We start from the raw sequence: 23724 nt of genomic DNA, 5'->3' as shown, positions 1-23724 counted from the left end.
AAGTTTAATTTCACGTAAATTTACTTTCCAAGTTTTAGTTAATAATCCCAATCTTTTTACTGCTTTCTTTACTGTTTTTCCTGCGATACAATTAGAAGCCCTTAAAGACTTTCCTTGAGAGATGACACTGGGTCAACTTACCATCACTAGGATGTCCTTGTTCTATTGCAAGTCAAACTAGAGGTGTTCTAGGTTGAGTCAGAGGTGGTGGTTGAGTGGAGGTGGAAGAGGGGACGCAACGGTTGAACGGCGCTACTGTCACGACGTAGCTACTCCTCGCCGGAGAAGCAAGGAGACAATTTTTTTTAGTAAATTCTTCAAAATATCAAAACGACGTCGTTTTGCCCACGTGGCTTGCCAACGTGTAAAAAAAGCCACGCAATATGCCATGTAATGTCCACGTAATCACCGGTCAAACTTATTCCTAACCGAAAATTTCGGCGTGTGCAATTTGCAACAAAATTAAAAGGTGATGTATATTCTGAGGCTATTTTTGAAGGTCATGTGCAATTTGCAAATTTCGTGAAAGTTCGTGTATTTTCCGGCTATTAACCCTTAAAAAATTATAAAGACTTACTATAAATGGGTAGGACAAAAATTTGTGGACGGACCAAAAAGGAAAGTAGGCCAACAATTAGTGGACGGAGGGAGTAATATTTACAGCAAATTGTAATTATTTTAATGCTAGTATATTATTTCTATACGAGAATTTGAAATATGTTTAACCAAATTTATAAATTAAATTATTTTTTTGAGAGAATACAAATTAAATTATTGTATTTGAAGCCACATGAATTTAGTTCTATGTTATTATACCAAAACAGCCCATTATTATTATTCTCATTCAAGTTTATCACATTTTCAAGAAAATGTGATTTGTAATATTATTCTTCAAATGGTTCGTTTCTTCTCATCACCCCTAATATTATGTCATTTTTCAGTGCCACCATAATGGGTGATTAATTAAGTGGCTCATATTTGATTAATTGAAAATTAATTACCATGCGTTAAGGTTAATTTGGGAAAAATAAATTAATGTGCAAAAGTGTAGAACACAAATTAATGTTTCAACAAGCACAAGACACTCCATTTCTTGTTACACACAGACACAAGAATAACAGAAGATGAGTAAAGTAAACTTGATCAGTTTATTGAGTAAAAATGTTGATGTGTTGCGGTAGATTCCCAGTCTTCAGATTGGGGCATAGACGGATTCGGAGACGTTTGAGCTTCGGCATTCCACCTTCTTCTATGAAGACGCTCTTCAGTTCATCCAAATCTCGAAAAGCCAGGGCTTCGAGGCTGGGGAACCCGTCGCACAAAACTAGCATCGTTTCACCCCTGTAAGCTTTAAACTGTAGCTTGAGAAATAAAAGCTTTGGAAGCTTACCCAGCTCTGCCATCGGATCATCATCTAGCTGGGAACCCGTCAATGTGAGGTGAGAAAGATTTGGAGGGAACATAGTCGCAGTTGGACATTTGGACATCTTACCATCCAGTTTAAGTTTGGTGAGATTGGCGAGCTGCGGCACAGCTAATGCTATGTCAATAGCATATGCATACGGCCATCTAAAGTGAAGTATGACAAGATTCTGCATCTTCTCCAATGACGCTCTCGCTTTGATCAACTCTTCACGCTTTATCCGTCCAAACACTATGCCTAATTCACGAAGATGGCAACTACTCGTTAGAGTTGACTTCATCAAATCCTTGTGACTTATTCCTCTCAAACACTCAATATTTTTATTCCACATGTTTTTATTTGTCGGTCCACGAAAAATAACTGCGCTGATGAAGTAACGTAGCTTGTCCATTTTCAATGAAACAAGTCTTGGAAAATATACCCAGCACAATTTCATGTCAACAACCTCGAGGTTTCTAAGATGATCAAACCAGCATGGGAGTTTTATGCGGGCTCCATAATATGCGTATATTCTCAAGCACTTCAATCCAATCAATAACCGAAAAGAGTTGGGAAATCTTTTGAAGGCAGTGGCGTCAAGCTCGACTGTCTTAAGGAGTTGATAGCCCTTCCAGTAATGAGATGGAGTGGTTATATATCCATAATTATTGACCTTACGTAGGAAAAGAGAGCGTACATGCTTATTTTGATTCGACGAGGAAGTCTCAAGATTTTTGGCATAGACAACACGATGGCGAGGCTTATTGGATGATTCTGATGACATCCCTCCGTCCCCCTTTACTATCTCCAGACCTATTTCCTCCTTTGCTTTTCTTAAGCAAACCTCGCGAACAAGATCATGGAGGCGACAACTTTTGACTTGATCATGGATTTTTAGATCTTGAATTTGAACCATGCTTCGATTGATCAGCTCATTTAAATAACCTCTTCCTATCTCATCAGATATACTTCTGTTTCCTTCTTGTTGGATCAAGCCTTGTGCATCCCATATGTTTACTAGCCTTTTTGCTGAGATAGTAAAGTCTTCTTTGAAAAAAGCTAGGCACAAGAAGCATGATTTCAATTGGGGAGATAAATTCTGATAACTCAACTCCAAAATTGCTGATACGCCGCTTTCAGTCCTTCCCAAATAAGAGTTTATTTGGTTAAGAACTTGTTCCCATCCACTCTTGGTTTGTGTTTCCATGAGTAAGCCTCCTACCACGCTGATAGCTAATGGTAGACCATCACATTTTTGCAAGATTTGTGTCCCTATAGTTTCCAATTCTTCTGGACATTTGCCAATTGTTCCACCAATGAATGCCTTCTTCAACAACAACTTCCAACTTTTTTTAAGGTCAAAGAGACTCATCTTGTGGACGTATTGATCATACTTTGTAATAATCTTGTTGCGAGTTGTAACCAACAATCTACTTGCTTTATCTGTCCATCAGATTAACGACTGATTAATTCAGAAAAATTCAACAATTCAGAGGTTCCATGAAATTATGTAACCAAAATTCGTGCAACATTGTTATTTACTTTGTTACTCACGAATTTTTGTTACACATAAAATTCGTGGAAGTGTGTAAGATCATAATATTTCAAAATGGCAACTATTTCTATATATATATATATATATATATATATATATATATATATATATATATATATATATATATAGGGTTAGGCTAAAATAAAAACTAGACTTAGGCTATAAAATAGGAACCACTATAAACCATTGGATATATAATAATCAACGGTCAGATCTTGCTCCTTCATAATTAATGAAATTAACGCCACATATACTCATAGGTTAGGATGGTAATTTCAGTTTTTGATTACATATCAGTTCCTTAATTAATGGGATAGTGTTATACGGTCAAAGATACATATCAATTCTCATAAATCCTTTATTATATTGATACAGGAAAATTAGAATAAAAAAATCGATTTGTTCAAGGAGAGTAAAAAAATTCAAGTTATTCATATAGAATTTATTAAGTTGCATTAAAACAATCTGAAATGCCATCGGAAATCATGCATTGATAAACAAATATTCATATAATTGGTGATAACAGTTCATGCATTATCAAACAACTTACATACTCATTAATATGAATAGACGAGAAATTCATACCAGAACCACCCATTAAATATTATTCAGATTTAATTTATTGAATATTCATTAATTTTCAAGCTAAAAAGCATATGAAAACATAAATAAAAAATAATTCATGCAACACATAAAAACAATCTTTGATTCATTTATTCATGCGAATTGAGAAAAAAATTCATGCTTTAAATAATCTTTGATTCATTTATTCATTAAGTTAAACACACTAATAATATGCTCTGGAGTTCAGTCTATATTTTATTTAACAATTATATGGATAATTGTTATGCCTCATGTGAACGGGTGTATGAATCATATTATTTCATTATGTTATTTGGATGTATCATGTCTTTGTCCAATCAGGATGTATGATCAAAAGTAATATTATTGTTATATCATCAAATTAATTTTATTACATTTGAATTTGGTTGTAAACAAATTCATGCATTTTTTAATAACAATTCATGCGATGTTCTTGCCAAAATTTACAAACCACGCACCCGCTCCTGTATTGAATTATATCATAATTATGTTTATTAAAAAATTCATGCACATAAACATATTGATTCACACACGATTACATTATATTCACTCATTGAATATACAGATTATGCATGCATGAATTTTAACACATATTTATCCAAATTTAAATTGCCTGATGACTCACGTCCCAATAATTAGAAATATTTTATTACGAATTATTACACAACTCCATATGAATTTATAATGTTTACTATGCATAGATATGGTAGTCCAATTCACGCAGTATTGAGTGCCAGCCACTCAATTGTCAATCAATTTGGATCTTTAATCTCGAGATTATGGAAAGTCAAAATCGGATATATGGAAAGTCTGAATACCAGTTTTACCCTCTAAACGTATCTCTCTATGCATGTTATTAATGAATGCCATGAATTAAAGATTACCAAGATTATTTGATCACAACCGTTTAATCAGCCAATATCTAAGGTTAGAATTTGTTCTTATTTTATATGCTAAGGCCAGTTTGTTGAATAGCGTCCCCCTATATATATATATATATATATATATATATATATATAGGGGTGGGCTACCGTGAGAGCACATCTTAAAATAAGAAATAAGAGCAATTTTTAATGTATGAATTTTATATAGAACACGTATGAATTCGTTGTATAAAGGTATGAATTGTGAAAAATAAACTTTTGCTACATTTGGAATTCGAACTCAGGACCATAAATCCATCCAACAGGATTACGAATCAACCGTAGATCTTGATGATCTAATGGCTGAAAATGATTCTTATTTTATATCTTAAGAAACGCTCTTATTTTAGCCCTTCCATATATATATATAGGAAGAGGTTCTAATAAAAACCTTTGTTAAAATAAGAATTATGAACCTAATCTTGACCTTTTAAATATTAGATCTAATGGTTAGGATTTAGTCAACAAAAAAAACTGTGCATCTATTTTATTTTACTGTGCACTTAAAAAATATGCAATTTATGCAATCGAAATTGTGCATCAGTAGTTTAATCTCAGCTCTCTATTTTATTTAAATCAATGGCTTTAAATTGGTTCCTAGTTTTCATCTTAAGAGGGGTTTCTATGTTAACCCTACCCAATATATATATATATATATATATATATATATATATATATATATATATATAGGGTGGAGATCTATAAAGAATCTCCTTAGTGCAAAGATTAAAGAATTAATCTTAACCAAACAATCTGAACGGATTAAGGGTCGAGATTACACCCATTTAATAATTAATCCCGTTTTTTAATTTCCTGAATAAGTCAAAGATATTATGAAAAAATCACTGAAGGGTATATATGCCATTTTGTCTATTCACTGAACTGTCTTTCCTAAATTAACGTCTGTAATTAAGGAATTTACTCTCACCCCCACCCCACGACTTTTGCAAACCACCACGGACACACTTCGGATACCCTACAGCAGAGGCGATTCCTCTCCAACTACAACAGCGGCGCTTGGAATTGGTCGGCGACTATTCAGTTATCCGGCGGCGAAGCTCTGGATTTGGCCGTCTGAAACCGTGTAAGTTGTTCTTGTTAGGCTTTATTGTTTGATTTGTTCTTGTTGGTTGGTAAATAACATTTGGCAGCTGCGAAAATCAATGATCGAATAACGATTTTAGTGTTTGATTTGTTCTATTCAGCCCACATCAAGAATTGGGAACCGGCCTTTGCCTAAATCTCTCGCAAATGTTGCACTGACTTCCAAATCACTTTCTTTTTCATCTCAATTGCAGACATTCTCCCTCAAGTAAACTACTTTTTCCCTTTTCTTTTCTGTTTGTTTGTTTTTACTAATGGGCTCCTTTGTTTTCCCCTTTATTCGTTTGAATCTGATCAATTTCATCGGGTGATGTTTGAATGTCTTGTTTCGAATTAGGTTTCTTCTGTGATTTTTAGGTTTGTCTCGATATGGTTCTTTTATTTATGAGAATAAAGTTTTAAATTTTTTTTTTCAGATTTATTTTGAATATTATGTGGATTTTGCTGACTCTATTTCATTCTGAAAAAAATTGTTGAATATGTTTCAGACTAGGAAATGCGTACTATTTGAGAATTTTGAATCATTTTTGGATGATTATTGAGTTTAATTAACTGATTTTCTTTACTAACGTTTATTCAGTATATGTTTCAGGTTATTCAAAAATAGTTGTACTTATTCAGAATACTTGTAAAGTTTATTTAGTATATATCGTGTTGTTGTTCAGTATGTTTGTTGAGTTATTCGTAAGCTATTTTTATTAATTGGGTATTAGATAATTATTATGTGATCGGTGCATTTGTTAAGTTATTCAGTAAGTAGAAGATATTATTCAGAATATTTGTTAGTTTGTTCAGGAAAGGTATTATTATGTTCAGTATGTTTGATATGTTATTCAGAAACTATCTTATAGTGTTTGGCATCTCGAATCAGACAGTTGAGGCGGCGCATGATGCACCAGAAATCTATTCATAAATTTTCTACGTATATTCTTTAACTTTTTTAGTTTATTCAAATAGATTTGATCTTTGTTCATTAATTTATTCTGTGTTTGAATTATGTTTTTTCTAATTGTGATATATTGATTAGGCTGCATTTGGTGTATGGAAGAATTTGAATCCGTGAGCAAGACAAAATGACTGGTTTAGTGAAAGTTATCAAGGTGGGATGGGTGATCGTCCGAGAAAGGGATATGCAAGTAGCTCCAGAATGAGTTGAACAAATATTCAGAGTGTTAAAGTAGATATTCGATTACTTTTGTTCACTTATTTATAATATGCTCATTCATAAAAAATTGTAATATATTAGTAATTTAATTTAACTTATTTTTCAGAACTTATTGTATGATATTCATTATTGAATAATATTTATTCAGCACATATTCATGTTATACAGAAGTGAATAGTAGTTATTTGAAAGGTACACTAGATTATTCAAAACTTATTCATAACTGAATGGTAGTTATTCGAAATGTACACTAGATTATTCGCAACTTATTCATGTTATTCAGTATTTATGCATGTTTCAATTCGAAGCGTAGACTTAATGAATGAGTTTTGTTAATTTAATGAGTACGTGTTGAATATTGTTTACATTTAATTGAATAAGTAAATTATTATAATGAATAAAAAAAATGTAATGAATAGATTCAATTCTTTAGTGAATAAATAATACAAATATAATGAATAAATAAAAAAATTCATTACATATCTAATTGTTTGTTTTTGAAATAATGTTGTAATAGTACATTATTTAATCTAAAAAAGAAAAAAATATTAATGAAATGTCATCCATAAAAAAATCAATATGTTTGTAATTTGCTTGTTTCTGAACTAATTTTATAGGTGAAAGAAAAAAACGTAAAAATTAACTAATTATGTGAAATAAAAAATAAATAAATAAAAGATGCAAACAAAATTAAAATTCATGAAAAAACGAAACAAAAATAAAAATGAAAATAATTGGAATAAAGAATAATACCTAACCAAACCAATCCATCATTGTCGAACAAATCAAGTCAGGGACTAAAGTAGAATTAAAAAAATGAGGAAAATACAAAGAGATTAAAAAAATATATTTAGGTTATAATATTCGTTGACTAATTGACAATTAAATTATGAGGATATATAGATATGCATGATCTCTTTCCAAAATTCAAATGAATATAATTAGCTTAATTATAGTAGATATTGGTTACCTAAAAATAAGTATATAAGAGTTTTACAATTCTAACCTTTTAGCTATTAAAAAAACGCAGCAATCATAAATTTAATTGGCCGTAGGATTAGCAGAATTGAAGGGCCTAGATTCATTCTTTATTCTTCATAAATATGGCATTCTTTTTTGATCCATTCCCTATATATATATATATATATATATATATATATGTATGGCTATAATTTTTATTACTATTATATTTTTTTTTTTGCTAAAATAGGGTGTTGCCTCAAATGAGTGTCCAAATTGGGCAACTATAGTGAGCATTATATTCAATCTTTTTCATATCATTGTGAAAGTAGATTTAGGCAACAATCTATGAAGTTGCGAGCTTGTCTTATATGCACCCGTCCGGACCGTGAGGATAGGTCCTACCCAGGCCAGATAGCCCGACCTACCCCCACCCCTTTTTTTGTTGCCTCGACCTACGTAAATGATATTTTTACTTACAACAAATGATAGTTTTATTAACAACAAAATGACACTTTTATTAATAATAAATGAAATCAACCACATAATTAAAATAGGATATAAAATTATATTTTTCTTAACGACCATTGACATTTTCCTTAGATTCAAATGATACTTCGCAAATAGTATTTTTTTTTTATAAAAGCAAATGTTAATTATATAAAAATAAAGGGTAAATATTAACTTTTGGCCCATCGTTTGGCGTTTTTTTTAAAAATATCCACCCTAAGGATAATTATAAAACAATACCCATCGTTTCATTTTTTTTTCTTATTTATGGCCTGTAAAAATATTCCAGCTACCGGTATTTGACGTGGTCTGGTCAAGCGTCATGTTGGCAGATACGCGTAATTAAAAAGAAAAGAAAAAAACTCAAACGATGGGCCAAAAACTAATACTACCCCAAAATAAATGATACATTACAAATCACACTTTTAATACATATAAATAATACTTTTAATAAAAGAAAATGAAACTCTATATCAGATGGGCTGAAGCGGGATGGGGCCACACACACAAAAAAAAAACTTGACCTGGCTGGCCCAGCAGACCGGACTGAACTCCGCCAGACCAGGCCGACCGGGCTGCACGTACAGCAGGACCAGGTCAAGAATCGACCTAAAGTTGTTGAATATAATTTCTAAACTGAAGTATATATCATAAATTGGAATTTGTCAAGCTATTATTAGCTAGTAAAAATAAAATTAAATGATAAAATAAGTATATTATACCTTAATTGGACTGAATAAATTGTTTTAAAAAAAATTGAATTGAATAAACCATAATTAATTATCACAAAATTAAATGAAAGCATACAAATTGAAAGTGGAGAAGAAATATCCAATAAAATAAGATCTAAAACAAATTAGTATAGGAAAATTGTAGATGATTTACCTTGTTGATTTGGAAAAGCAGTGATGAGAGATTCTAAATGTTGCTTCTCCCAAACATCATCGAGCACTATGAAATAAGATTTTCCCTCCAATTGCTTATGAAGCATTTCTTTAAGCTCCTCTTGGAGAAACCGCTTATCCTTCATCGACTCCTCCAATTTCTTTATTTCGTCAAGCAGCTTTCGTTTATCTTCTTCAGACCTTTGCAGCTGGAAGAGAAGCTGCTTGATCGTCTCCTGTGGTGTAAACTCACTCGACACCACAACCCAACCACGGCGTTCGAATGGACCAGCAACGACGTCGGGGTGGTTGTATATTTCCCGGGCAAGTGTCGATTTCCCGATCCCACCCATGCCCTCTAACACCGCAATGGAAAGCCCTTTCTTCTCCTCACACAAAATCGATTCATGCAGCAGCTTTTCCACATCATCTTTAACGCCCACAAGGTGTTCGTCTTTTTGCCAAGGGCACAACCGCCGCCGCGATTCAACTTCCCCTTTCGATGCCGGCTCGGCTGCCTCTCCGAGATCCTTGATCCCGTACATGTCGCGGCTTTTTTTAATTTCATCAAGCCTCTTTAGGATCGACTCAATCTCATCTCCAATTCCGTAGAGGTGATACATACGCTTCGGGAAGGTTGTACATCTTTTGAAGAGCCCCCAATTCTTGGCACTCTCAACGTTGAGAAGGAACATCTCGATGGTATCTTGGGCATCTTGAGCCAACTCTCTGATCTCCGAGATCCAATTACGCACCCTCATGTCTTGAAATTGCTTTTTGTTGGCGTCTTCCAGAAAGGATTGCATCCTCTTCAGCTCCTCTCTCAGCAACTCCACCTTTCCCTCGACGCCTCGCAGGAATTTTACCTTCTGGATGAGCTGATCGCCCAGTAGTTCCACCAGAGATGAGATCGCCGCCTCCGCTGCCATAATGATCGATCACAAAATTACTCTCTAAAATTTTCCGATGCCAATCTTTTCACGATTTTAGGGCTTAAATATGGCAAACAAGCTAACACTTTTATTCCAATCTTCATAAGGGCGTAAAGTAAACATTCCAAACAAGTTACCATTTCTAATCTTCGTAAGGCTGTAAAGTAAATATGCCCGACAAATTTAAAGTTGAAACCACTTTAAAAAATCTTATATAGGATTTTTTTTTAAAGCTTATAGTATAAGATGAGTGTTGTTAGAGCTATATTTTTAACTCTAGATATTTGATTTATTCGGATAAATCATTTAAGCTTTATCTTCTTCATTTAATCATTTTTAAATAGAATTATTAGAGAAATTCAGGTATACTTATTAAAGATTGGAGAGAAATTCGGATGAATTGCAATAAAGGATGTTAGAGTATATTTATGCTCTTTATTAGTTGTTAATTATTATGTAGACAACACAAGTGTCTTCGGATGTTCTACTTTGCTGATTAGAACAGTGGTTCCACAAGTAGCTTCTTATGTTCTAAGTTACGCTGAAGACTCCCTGCAACTACACACTTGCGGGTTTTGAGATATTCTTGGAGTTATCCTTTATATGCTTTTATGGATCTATATGTAACCGAATCTTCAGTTGGTGTTGGTGAGATTCGTTCAGATCTTTCGGATAGACTCCAACAGCCCAGCATTCGTGATTCTTCGGAGTCCTAATCGAGATTGGAAGTTGTTAGGGTTTGGCTATATATTTGCGATGAAGAGGACTCGTTTTTGCTGCTACTTTTACTGTTATTCTATATCATTTAGAGAGTATTTTCGTGCAGTTTATAGAGAGCATACATTACGTGTGAGTGTGTTCTAGTTTGTCGCTTATTTCATATTTTTGTAAGCGTGCGAAGTTGTCTTTCTTTTACTCCAACGTGTTGGAGTAGGTTTGATTGTTGGGTTTAGGTGGTGAATGTGTTGCATTCACACTTAGAGGGTGAGTCGTTGTCTTGCTCTCAGTTATTCACATCGGTGGCGGTTTTGGAAGAGATAGAGGCTAAGAAGAATAAGTCTTCGCGTGTAACTCCTTTGTATATTTTATCATCACTAGTGGATAATTTACCCCGGCCGTGACCCCCCAGACGTAGGTGTTTTATCACTGAACTTGGTAACCAATTTTGGTGTTCTTGTTCTTTATATATACTTTCAGCACATTTATTGCGTGTCTCTACGAGTACTAACATTGTGTGTGTGCAAGATACTTGATTATTGGATAGGTACAATTTCAAAGGATATAAAGAAGTTGAAGAGAGAATATGAGATTGATGCAACTTCCCAACATGATCAACCAAAGCACCAAATTCTGATTTATGAACTCAAATTTATAATTTCAAATACACTCAGTTTCAATTTTAAGGAAACTTCCAATTATTTTGATCTTTCACATAATTTCTAATTTTCAATAAATTATCTCCAAATTAATATTGAGGTAGAAGCATGAAATATTTACATAGCTTAAAGGATTGATGTACTAAGCAATATAGCTGGATGTCTACGTTATTTAGCTAGCCACATGATTTAATATGCAGTGGCAGATCCAAGATTTTTAAATTGGGGGTACGAAAAAGTCTTCATTTCTTCAAAGCGTTTGACAACCTCATCATCAAAAACTTGCAGAAGCATATTTTTCTCAATAACAGTGACAAAACAATCGTTTAAAACTTGATCCTCCATTTCTATTGCGCAACTTATTCTTGACATAAGTCATTTAAAAAAAATACTCTCTCTACACTTGTAGTGGTAACCAGAAAAATAACACCAACTTAATTAGCAAAAACATCAGAGGACATCATCGAAAGAGAACTAAAATTATCCAAATTTTAAAATTCATAATCTCTTCTCATATCCTTGATGAATATATTAAATTGATAAATCAATACTTGAAAAATAAAACGATAAAAAATTGTAAGTTTAACTAGTTTTTTTTTTTTTAAATAAAAAAATCCTTTATTAGTTAATATATATATGTTGCTATATATTCACACTCCACAGCCGCCTTTCTTCTTAATAATCAATTTGGGATTCTCCATTAAAAAAATAAATTAAATTGGGCCCAACCGAACAAGCCCAAATAAACTTATCCGAAAGTAGAAACCGATCACACCAAGTATAGAAACACAAAACCACACTTCATACGATTAATAGTACCTTTTTTTCCAAATAAAATATAGCTATTTCCTTACCTGATTTATGCTTATACCCCCTCCGTCCCAGATCAATAGGCTCATTTCTTTTCGGCACGGAGATTAAGAAATTCACTTTTTGGCAGTTAAATGGTGTGAGGTCCACCAAAAATTAACCTTTTAAGAGCACTCCCTAATGAAAAGACTAAATAGTACTCCCTTGTAACAATTCGTGCTCTCGGCCAAAGTTGATACATCTTGGGCCGAGCTTAGGCTGTTGTTGGAATCGACGATCTCTAGGTTACGAAAATAGCTTGCTTTCGGAACCCGACTTCCGTGTAATGGCCCGAGCCCATTTGGGTCGACGCGTGTTGATCGTTGGCCCGGGAATTCATGACATCGCCGCCCCATTAGACCATCGTGGCCCGGTCCGTTAGATGGGTGAATAGCTTGGTGGGGTGCTATCACCAAAGCCCATCCACCAATTTCCCAATTTGGGATCCTATTTTCAGACGACGTCGATCTTCGCAACTTTTCTATGCTCAGTTTGACCTGTTAGAGGGCACTGCATCTCTGTCCAGCTTATAGGAACCATTGTTGCACCTACACCAAGTTTAAAATGCATGATCTAAGGCCAAAAAGAAAGATGCTTAAAACAACACCGAGTTCATTTTTTGCAGTCGAAAAATAATAAGCTCGAGCATCACCAAGGGACAGCTTTCCAAGGGAGAAACATTAAGAGCGTGTTTGATATTGGCTAATACACTGTATTAGCTAATTTAGTACAGATCAATCTAGTGTTTGGTATTATTTAGTACTAATGCGGATGACCCAGTTTAATTCCACGACCCAATATTATTAATTCAGATTTCTTAGGATTAATAATACCACCTCCCCCTAGGATTAACTTAAACCGGCCAGGATATTCTGTATTTAGCCATGATAGCAAACACCAACACAGTATTAATAATCTGTTATTATCCACGCTAAATATCCTGGTTACAAATTATCCTACATAATCCTTTACTGAAAACCAAACGAGCCCTTAGGGATAACATAACAATGATGCCGAATAATAAAATCCGTGAGTATCAACTCAATTGGCAAACTGAATTTTAAACCATTTCAAAGATTGGGATCGAAAAAAACTGAGAGTAACACATGTGGACTTTATCTAACAAAGGTTATGCATATAAAAGTTTCATCATTTATGGAAAAATAAATTAGTGACAAACACCCTCGGACTTCTTTCAATGATTCCAAGATAAGGGACTCATCATCCATAGCACTCAAAATAAAAGCAATGCCAGTAATTGGAAAGTAAAAAATCACACTGAAGATATCATGCATTAACTGTGGTCTCAATCACAATTAGTCGAGAGAAAAGCCAAAAATGCCTAAAAGAGTAAAAGTTATCTCACATACCTAATGATGCCCGTGAATTTTTCTCGTACGGACTTGGGCCCTATACATACTATATCTGCGGAAGCCATTTTAGCCATCACCTTCATAACATGTCAAAAGGACAAGGAATAAGCATAAGCATAATGAGAACCGTCTCAAGTTTGCACTACTTGCAACCGGAAACCCCTTCTTAACTATGACCGTTTTCTAAAACCAAAGCGCTTAACAAATGGATTCAGCCTGTTGGAGTTGATTTTCTAACTCCATAAATATCTCTCTTTTTTTTATAAAATATAGGGCTGTATATGAACCGAGTCGAGCCGAATACCTCCAAGCTCAGGCTCGGTTCGTGAAGATTTGGTTCGGCTCGAGCTCGAATTCGAGCCTAAAAATGAGCTCGAGCTCGGCTCGCTTATATAATACCAAGCTCAAGTTTGGTTTGAATTCGGCTCGTTAAATATTCGTTTATCTCGAGCTCGGCTCGAATTTCAAATTCAAGCTCGATTCAAATTATTTATATATTAAGGTTTAATTTAAATAAAAAAAATTATATTTGTTCATATATTACTAGACTATTTATGAATCATAATTTTTTTTTTAACAAATAGATAATTTATCAAGTTTGTAGTATTTTTTTTTAATTATGAGTATTATTTTTATTATTTAAAAAATATTTTACAAATAAAATATATAAAATTATTATTTAATGAACCTATTCATGAACATATTCATGAGCCTATTCGCAAATAAGTTCGAACCGAACATGCACAGACTCGAGTTCGGCTCAATAATTTTATCGAGCTCAGAATCGGCTCATTTAGAAAACGAACGAATTTCGAATGAGCTTTTTTCGAGCCGACCCGAATAGTTCGCGAGCGGCTTGATTAGTTTACACCCCTAATAAAATAACTTGAAGAAGACTTATGGCAAAATAACTAAAATGAGAATGAACACTCACGTTCAAATACCTTTACAAGACTCTAGATATTTGAACAATAGGCACTCTCACAAACAAACGCAAACTGAATTCAAGAGCTATACTCCGAAATCCGACAAAACAAATGAATGCTATAACAAATGTTATCCTAACACAAGAAACAACACTCGTACACAGATCACTTTCTAAGCTCAATATCTTCTCTCTAAGTTCGTAATCTGATCTGAGACTTCTCCTTGGTATTTATAAGCTTCCCAATCTTGCTCTCCAAGGCTGAAGTAATGGGTTAGGTAGTGGATAAGTGGCCATTGGATAGTTTGTCCACTTCTTCCCTTGAATGTAGGAGCTACTAACTATCTCCTATTTTCTCTCCTTTTATCTCCACTCTTCCCTTCTTTGTAGCAACAGCCGAGTCTCCCTCTCTACTCTTTGACTTGGTCGAACCCTGCAAAACAACTTAAGTGGAGAAAGACAAAACAATGATAACAAGAAGAGATATATTTATGGAGTTAGAAAATCAACTCCAACAAACTCCCCCTTTTTGTCTTTCTTCACAAAACCAACAAAAAACAACAAGTATACTCCCCCTTGTTGTGATCTCCCCCTGCATGAGTACCAAATACCACAACAACCAATACAACAAGTAATATCACTCGACAAGTATCACAACGTGCAAGGATCACACCAACACAAGCACCACACAAAGAACTAAGGTCAATACAAAAAACCAACGCACATCAATTCAACAACACAAGTTTAACTACCAAAGAACTATAGAACCATTATTTTAGCAGCATGCCCCATCCACAAAAACTAATTCAAACAAAATAGAAATAAACTAAGAGTTTTGTGAGCTCAAAACGAAATCTAAACAAACTCTATCAAGCAATCATAGCCACATGCTCCCCCCGCCTTCATTCCTGGACTTGGTCTCCTGCTTCGTCCCCAGCTCCTTCCGCATTGCCCTCAACATCATCTCCCCCTTTTTAGGAAGAAAGGAGAGCACGAAAATCCTGCCTTAGTGCAGCAATTGATGTGGACGTGTCAGTATAATACTGCCTGCAATTAAGCTCCACACTCTCCAGTCGTTTCGGACAAGAATCAATTAGAGTCATTGGGACTGTGATCGTGGCATCTGTGGTGGCAGCCGAGACAGTAGCATTCGGATTTATCCAAGGAAGGTCGACAATTTTCCCCTTACTGAATAACATGCTATTAATAACATATTCCTTTATAGACTCCATCTTATCCTCCGTCCTTGAGACCTTGGTGTTTGAGTACCTTGTAGATAAGAAAGTGAAAAAGTAAGGCAGATAGTTGCGATTTAGCAACAATTTGGTCAAAAATGACCGGGCTCAAATTGAATGGCAATCCCTCGCCAATACAGTAGAGCAATATGCCGCGCGGCAGTGTGATGACCGTAAAATTGGATGACACCACCCAATTGAACGTCATTATCTTGAATAACGCCGAGTACAGATAGGACAAGTTCGAAGATTCCACCGGCTTCATCCACTTGCCTCGTGTGATCATCTCTGCAACTTTGTCCATGTCCTTTACCACTGTGCCCTTCACATTGGGCGTCTCAAGCATTTCATTGATGATGGCAGGAGTAAAGGTTATAAACCTTATTCTTGTAAAACAATTTCCATACTTTCGATTCCTTTTATCCCCGAACTCCGTTGACAGATTAGAATAAACCAATTGAACCACCCTTTTGTTATATGGCATAAATTATGACACAGACTTTAACAATCTACGAGATTTAAGAAAATCCAGCAAGTTGTAGTCTTTAAAAGATACCTCATCAATGTTTCACTCGCTGTACACGAGAGAACTTTTGAGATCCTTCCAGAGTTTGGCAGCCTCTGCTGTGTAGAATGTAGGAGTGAGAGCTTTGCTAGTCTCCATGTCTGACCCTTTGGGTTCGAGCTCAGCAACTTCCTCATTCTCTGACTCAATGTCAGAGTGCTGTGTGGGGGTAACAACAGGAGCAACAGCCTTTGTTGTAGCAACTTTCTTTCCGTCACAAATCGTCTTTTGCTTGATCTTTGTTACTACGTCAGTTACGGGTAAATCTTCGTCGAAAACAGTCTTTTCAGGATACTTCTCGGCAGCCACCTCAGCCTCGGTCTCTTCAATGATGTCGTCCAGGGATTGAGTAAGAAAGGACTCAACCTTTTCGTCCGAAATAGGATCTTCCTTTTCTTCGGGAGTGGGAGATGAGGACTCTTCGTCCGCTGTGGTGGAGTCCACCAAACGACACTGTTTAAGAGTTCTTTTTCGGGCATGCTTGGCTGGTGGCGACTCTGCTGAGACGGAATCCTCAATGACATAAACAGTAGAATCTGGTTTCAGCTTCCTCATGTGGTTCCGATTTGATCGGCGTGGAGCTTTGGGTTACCCCCACACAACACTCTGACAGTGAGTCAGAGAATGAGGAAGTTGCTGAGCTCGAACCTGAAGGATCAGACATGGAAGTTAGCAAAGCTCTCACTCCTACATTCACACAGCAGAGGCTGCCAAACTCTGGAAGGATCTAAAAAATTCTCTCTTGTACAGCGAGTGAAACATTGATCACGTATCTTTTAAAGACTACAACTTGCTGGATTTTCTTAAATCTCGTAGATTGTTAAAGTTTGTGTCAAGAGGTATGCTATATAACAAAAGGGTGGTTCAGTTGGTTTATTCTAATTTGTCAACGGAGTTTGGGGATCCAAGGAATCGAAAGTATGGGAAATTGTTTTACAAGAACAAGGTTTATAACCTTACCCCTGCCATCATCAATAAAATGCTTAAGACGCCCAATGTGAAGGGCATAGTGGTGAAGGACATGAACAAAGTTGCAGAGGTGATCACAGGAGGCAAGTTGAAGAACTGGATGCAGTCGATTAAATCTTCGAACCTGTCCTATCTGCACTCGGCGTTATTCAAGATAATGACGTTCAATTGGGTGGTGTCATCCAATTCTACGGTCATCACACTGCAGCACGCCATATTGCTCTATTGTATTGGTGAGGGATTGCCATTCAATTTGGGTTAGGTCATTTTTGACCAAATTGCTGCTAAATCGCAACTATTTGCCTTGCTGTTTTCCTCTCTTGTCTACAGGGTACTCAAATACCAAAGTCTCAAATACGGAGGATCGGAGGATAAGATGGAGTCTATACAGGAATATGTTATCAATAACATGTTATTCAGTGAGGGGAAGACCGTCGACCTTCCTTGGATAAATATGAATGCTACTGTCTCTGCTGACTCAGAGATCTTAGCCAAGCGCTGTACGGGCACAGTTGGTGTCTTAGCGTGCTAAGGGAAGAGCGAGAAATCCAACCCATGTGTTGGTACTGAAATGGTTTGAAATGGTTTATTTCAGGTGTTCGGTTTGCTGTGCACCCATAAGCATAAGCCCAGAGTGATTGTCAGATTGATCATCTGACCATGGACGTAGGAACTTATTTTTTCGAACCACGTAAAATTCCCTTGTGTTCTTTACTTGCTTTACATTTTCAGTATCTGTGCATATCTCTGTTTTAACTAAACGGTTAATCAGAAAAGCGTAACTAAGGAATTTTCTTCGTGTCAAAATCTTTTATAAGGCTATTGCGAACTAAGTTTAAATTTCCGCTGCTAGAATTATTTGTCTAACTGACCAATGACCAATCAAGTGATAGTCAGTAAGATCCATAGCTCTACTCTATTTTACAAATCGACTGAAACCATATCTAGATTGTTCATTGACGAGTTCAATCAACTAAAGTCATATACTGAATCATTTATCAGTATCAGTCGCTACCCCTTTGTCAATTGAAGCGTGCGTCATCCATCAGTCAAACTGTGTTTTAGTTTCTATCAGAGGTGTTCATGTGTTTCACGAAAAATAGCCTACAGGTGTATCTCCCCCCCCCCATACACCTGTTCAGTAAACTCTCCGGGACCCAACAGTTTTGTTTGAATTAGTTTTTGTGGATGAGGCATGTTTCTTAAACAATGATTCTATAGTTCTTTGGTTGTTAAACTTGTGTTGCTGAATTGATGTGCGTTGGTTTTCTGTATTGACCTTAGTTCTTTGTGTGGTGTTTGTGTTGGTGTGATCCTTGCAGGTTGTGATACTTGTCGAGTGATATTACTTGTTGTATTGGTTGTTGTGGTATTTGGTTTTCATGCAGGGGGAGATCACAACAAAGGGGAGTATACTTGTTGTTTTTTGTTGGTTTTGTGAAGAAAGGCAAAAAGGGGGAGTTTGTTGGAGTTGATTTTCTAACTCTATAAATATCTCTCTTCTTGTTAACATTGTTTTGCTTTTCTCCACTTAAGTTGTTTTGCAGGATTTTGACCAAGTCAAAGAGTAGAGAGGGAGACTCGACTGTTGCTACAAGGAAGGGAAGAGTGGAGAGAAAATAGGAGATGGTTAGTAGCTCCTACATTCAAGGGAAGAAGTGGACAAGTGGAGTGTGTGCAACAAACTATCCAACGGCCACTTATCCACTACCTAACCCACGACTTTACCCTTGGAGAGCAAGATTGAGAAGCTTATAAATACCAAGGAGAAGTCTCAGATCAGATTACGAACTTGGAGAGAAGATATTGAGCTTAGAAAGTGATTGTGTACGAGTGTTGTTTCTTGTGTTAGGATAACATTTGTTATAGCATTCATTTGTTTTGTCGGATTTCGGAGTATAGCTCTTGAATCCAGTTTGCGTTCATTCTCATTTTAGTCATTTTATCATAAGGCTTCTTCATGTTATTTTATAACTTGAAGAAAATTTTCCAATTCTTGTGTTCATCTTATTTTCGTTGCATTTTCTACTCTGTCTCTGTGCACCGTGTTGCCTCAACACAGTGCGTTTCTTTTGATTTCTTGCGGAGCAACACTTTCACAGCCCATAAACTCGAGGAATGCATATAGAATAGAACCATGCAAAATCCAACTTCCCTACCATATCTCACAAAATTGCCATCTAAATCTCCACCAGATTCCCCTCAAAAACTCAAATTCCGAAAAACAAGTTATTGTGCACTAGGCATCCTAATCATTTCAGCAGTATTGTCTTAAGTCATAAGCAAAAACAAATAAACTCAAATTCAACTGATAGATCAACAAATGAGCCGAGCTAAAATACGCAACTCGAAAGTAAGCTTCACAATATTTGGCTTGTTAGCTTGTAAAATATAAGACTATCAACTAGATAATAGTATGCATATTACATTTTTAGGAGAAATAATTCAATTTTGAAGGAATACAAAGTTGATTCTATTTGAAGAGGCTACTAAGGGGGTGTTTGTCTGAGCTTATAAGCTCTTTAAAACAACTTATAAGCTTTTGAGAAGTGTTGGGCAAAATAAGCTCTTACAAACCGCTTATATATTATAAAAATAAGCTCCAACAACGTATATAAGCTCTCAAAAATTAAGTTCATCAACCCCAAATTATTTTATATATCCTTATAAGCAACAACCATTTTACAAAATAATCCTACAATGATTTTTTTTTTCCAGCATATACCCTTTCAATTTCATCTCTCTAACCCCATTCTATTTCTAGATTCTATTTCTAGAGATCAATTATTTAAACACTTTGACAACTTATAAGCTCTTCAGATATTACACATTACTTCTTATGAGCCCTTGAAACATATTATAAGCTCTCTAAATAAGCTTAACCAAACACCCCTAAGACTTCAAAATGTAAGCTAAATTAAGCTCTAAGTCAGCTCATAAACAAACCAAAATCAGTCTTTCTAATATTCCACTAAACTTCCACAACTAAAGCAAATTAAAAAATCAGCAGATTGAAAAATCTTACTCTTGCAGTAACGACAACTCCGGGCTCCAGCACCGGACCGTGTGCCTTGTGAACCTTCACCTCCACCGTCGCCCTCTAACAAACAACAATCCACAAATAAATTACCCCCCAAAAAAATAAAAAAAATTGAATATTCAATCCAAGAAAAAATTATGGCATTTGATTACCGGGTCGTCGGAGTCGGGAGGGGCAGGAGTGAGAGAGCGGAATCCAGTGAGAGAGGCGTATATGGCTTTATCGTGGGACGAGAAGTAAGCGCCGTAGCCAGGTTTCAACTCTAGAGCTTTCCCCAGCATATCACCCGGCGTCACGAAATTCTCTTCTTCTCTCTCCTTCATTGTATTCTTTTCCTTAGAGAGAGAGAGAGAGACGGAATTCCTCTTTGCAGGTGGCGGTGGCGCAAACGGAGAAGATCTCAGAGAAGCAGCAGATTTGCCGCTCTTTGCTTTCTGTATTCGTTTGTTTTGTTTGGGCTTTTCTTTAAGGGTTTGTTAGAAATTTCTTTAAGAGGAATTTGGGCCAGATTTTGTTAAGGTGGCCCTCATAGATATATTTTTTTCGAGTGATTATAAATGTGGCGTGTTTGCTTTTTATCCCTTTAAATGGAGGGATAATAAAAATTTATATCTTTAAATGTTTGTTTTTTTATTTTATATTTTACATAAAATTATTTTTTTTCTTTATTTTCACTTCAAGGAGGGATAATATTATCACATCAAAAATGGTCCTTGAAATGAAAATAAGAAAGAAAAAATAGTATTTGTATAAAATATGGGATAAAAAAGCAAACCTTTAAAGGCATAAATTTTTGGTATCCCTCCATTTAGAGGGATAAAAAGCAAACACACTATATTTTATATTTTGCAACCTTTCACCATTCTCAATACTAATTACAATACATTTTCACCACTTTCATTTAACAACTTTTCTTTAAAACCTATACCATTCTCTACTAGAAAATTATTTGGGGGATGAATGGAGTATGTTGCTTCTGGATGGTTGACATTTCATTAGCTTTTTTCCACTTTGAGCAGTGAGATTTAATATATCCTTGGATTTGACAGAAACGACACCTAGACTTCGACTTTTTAGGGTGTGTAAAATTTTCATTGGACAATAATGGATAAAAAAAGTGAGAAAATATTACTCTCTCCGTCCGCGATATCATTTCCACATTGTGGATGGCGCGTGTTTTAAGAAAAGTGGTGGATAGTAGTGGATATGTAGTGTGTGGAGTTTGGATCCCACTATTATTGTGAGTGGAAGTTTGTGGACCCTACTTCTATAAATGGAAGTGGAAACGATATCGCGGACGGAGGGAGTATTATTTTCTTCTTTTTTTGTCACATATTTACTAGATATGAAAAGATGAGAAAATATTGGAATATATTTTCTCGCTCTTTCCCTATGATAATATTGTCCAACGTTTGAGAGAAAATGAGTGAAAAGAAGCTGCCCGAGAAAATATTTCATCCAGTCCGAAGAAAATTTTCCATCATAATAAACATGTGAAAATAATGAAAAAATAGTGAGAACATTCTTTTTCTCTCATTTTCCATCAAACTAAATGCACCCTGATGGAAAATGAGAGAAAATGGAGTATATATTTTCACTATTTTTTTCATCATTTTTCACATGTTAACTATGATATAAAATTTTTCTCTGAATACGGTATAATATTTTCTCACGTTCCTTATTTTCACTTGTTGGGTCTCAGGGTGCTACTGAACTGGTGTATGGGGAGGGGAAATACACCATTAAGCTATTTTTACTTTTGAAATATGGAATCAGTTTCTAATTGAAACTGAAGTGTAGTGAAAGAATAAGATCAGTTAAAGAGTGGGTAAAGACTGATACTGATAATGAGTTAGTAAAGGTAACTTCAGTATTTGAGACTGGTCAATATACTAAAGTTCAGATAGGGTTTCAGTCTTATCAGTTTTCGAAATTAGAGAAGTGTAAGTAATCTTACTGACTATCCGAAGATTTATCAGTTAGACTATTACACTTGCGCTGAAGCGATTTAATGTAAAAACCTTAAGTGAATCGGATTATCAATTTTAATGGTCTATCATTTAAGTTATCACTTTTTATTTTCAGTAAGGTTAGTGCACGAATACGAAATAGTAAAACTAAAAGCAATAAAAAAAACACAAGGAACTTTTACGTGGTTCGGAAAACAAATCCACAGTTAGTTGATCAAACTGACAATCTCTCCGCTTGTGCTTACGGGTGCACAGCAAACCTAGCTTGTGCTTGCGGGTGCACAACAAACCGTGAACTGAAAAGAACTCTTTTCAATACCAACACACTGAGTTGGATTTCACCTTCTTAGCTTGCAGGTGCTAAGAAACCGACTGTCTAGTTTACGAGTACTAAACAACCTAGAGTTCAGACAACTGTCTCGAACTCACTCTCAAGCTCTCTTTTTGCTCTTTTGAAAGAGGGTTCGAATTACCAACTAGATTACTGAGAATAGACTCTCAGTAATCAGATCTTAGGCTTAGGGTTTACAAGAAATTTGCCTAAGGAAATAAGAGAATGTAAGTAATAAGTGAACTAATTGTTGAGCTTTGGGTATTCTCTTCTTCGATTCAAACTTTGGAATGCAATGAGTTTGCTGAGTTGCGATTTTGGCAGAGGTTCAGCTTATGCGTTTGAATTGGTGAAGATTGAAGTTGATCCTTGAGCTCTATTTATAGATGGGAGAAGGTGCAGATTCCCCCTTGAACTACACCCCCCTAGAGCTTTTAGCCCCCCATTCTCGGTCAAGGCGCGTTGACCTCCCCAAAGTCTCGGAAGAAGGGTGCAATTAGGTCCTAGGGTGAAACAGGCGTTTTAACGCCGTTCACTTAATATTTTTTAAAAATTTCTAGTGGGCTCCACCCCCAACCAGCAACAGAACGGACCGGAGCAGATCTGCAGCGGCGGCTCCTTCTTGGCCGTCCGCTGCCGGAAACGCAAAAGAGGGATGAGGGGGAGGCTAGTAGCGGGGGAGGCGTTCCATCCTTGGCCGTCTGCTATCGGAGATGCGAGAGAGAGAGGGAGGACAGATGGGAGGCGGTGGCGAGAGCGGAGGGATGTGAGGGGTACGACGGCTGGCAATTCTCGCCGGAGAAGTGAGCAATGGCGGAGAGAGAGAGAGAGAGAGGTGAGAAACAGAGAGAGATGAGCGATGAGAGTGGAGAGAATGGGGAGGGGAATCGATTTTGATGATTGAGTGAGAGAGGGAAGGCCTCGACGCGGCACTGCCTCGGTCCGCCGGTTAACACCCCATATCTCCCACTAGTCGGCAGTCCAAGAACTAGATCCCCACAGAACACCTTCAGAAACCTCCTTCGAGTCCTCCACACCTTGGCCTCAAACCTA

General features: G+C 35.9%; 3 protein-coding genes and 1 long non-coding RNA gene across 4 annotated transcripts in view; 1 reads left to right on the top strand and 3 right to left on the bottom strand.

Annotated features, from left to right (window-relative positions):
- Positions 1–1063: 1063 nt before the first annotated feature.
- Positions 1064–10159, bottom strand: LOC131017202 (disease resistance protein RPP8-like). Its single transcript, XM_057945937.1, has 2 exons — positions 9108–10159; positions 1064–2845 (listed from the first exon to the last, which is right to left on the bottom strand). Exons 1-2 carry the CDS (start codon positions 10033–10035, stop codon positions 1149–1151), a joined length of 2625 nt encoding a protein of 874 aa, XP_057801920.1. The 5' UTR covers positions 10036–10159; the 3' UTR covers positions 1064–1148.
- On the top strand, positions 5174–6864 carry LOC131017216 (uncharacterized). The gene is made up of 3 exons (XR_009099480.1): positions 5174–5567; positions 5689–5795; positions 6615–6864. It is a non-coding gene; the product is annotated as an uncharacterized LOC131017216 (long non-coding RNA).
- A 2074-nt stretch (positions 10160–12233) lies between the features above and the next one.
- The window catches only part of LOC131017211 (uncharacterized), a 47248-nt gene continuing 35757 nt past the window's right edge, over positions 12234–23724 (bottom strand). Inside the window, exon 6 of the mRNA XM_057945948.1 lies at positions 12234–12811. Coding sequence (XP_057801931.1) covers positions 12717–12811 — 95 coding nt within the window. The 3' untranslated portion in view covers positions 12234–12716. The remainder of the gene's footprint in view (positions 12812–23724) is intronic.
- LOC131017213 (uncharacterized) lies at positions 12700–20813 on the bottom strand. The gene is made up of 4 exons (XM_057945951.1): positions 20523–20813; positions 20356–20430; positions 13634–13713; positions 12700–12836 (listed from the first exon to the last, which is right to left on the bottom strand). Exons 1-4 carry the CDS (start codon positions 20691–20693, stop codon positions 12812–12814), a joined length of 351 nt encoding a protein of 116 aa, XP_057801934.1. The 5' UTR covers positions 20694–20813; the 3' UTR covers positions 12700–12811.

The sequence above is a fragment of the Salvia miltiorrhiza genome, chromosome 3 (genome assembly GCF_028751815.1).
Source record: "Salvia miltiorrhiza cultivar Shanhuang (shh) chromosome 3, IMPLAD_Smil_shh, whole genome shotgun sequence".
Taxonomy (NCBI): Eukaryota; Viridiplantae; Streptophyta; class Magnoliopsida; order Lamiales; family Lamiaceae; genus Salvia; species Salvia miltiorrhiza.
Note: the sequence above shows the minus strand (reverse complement) of the source record. Positions and strands in the feature narration are given on the sequence as shown.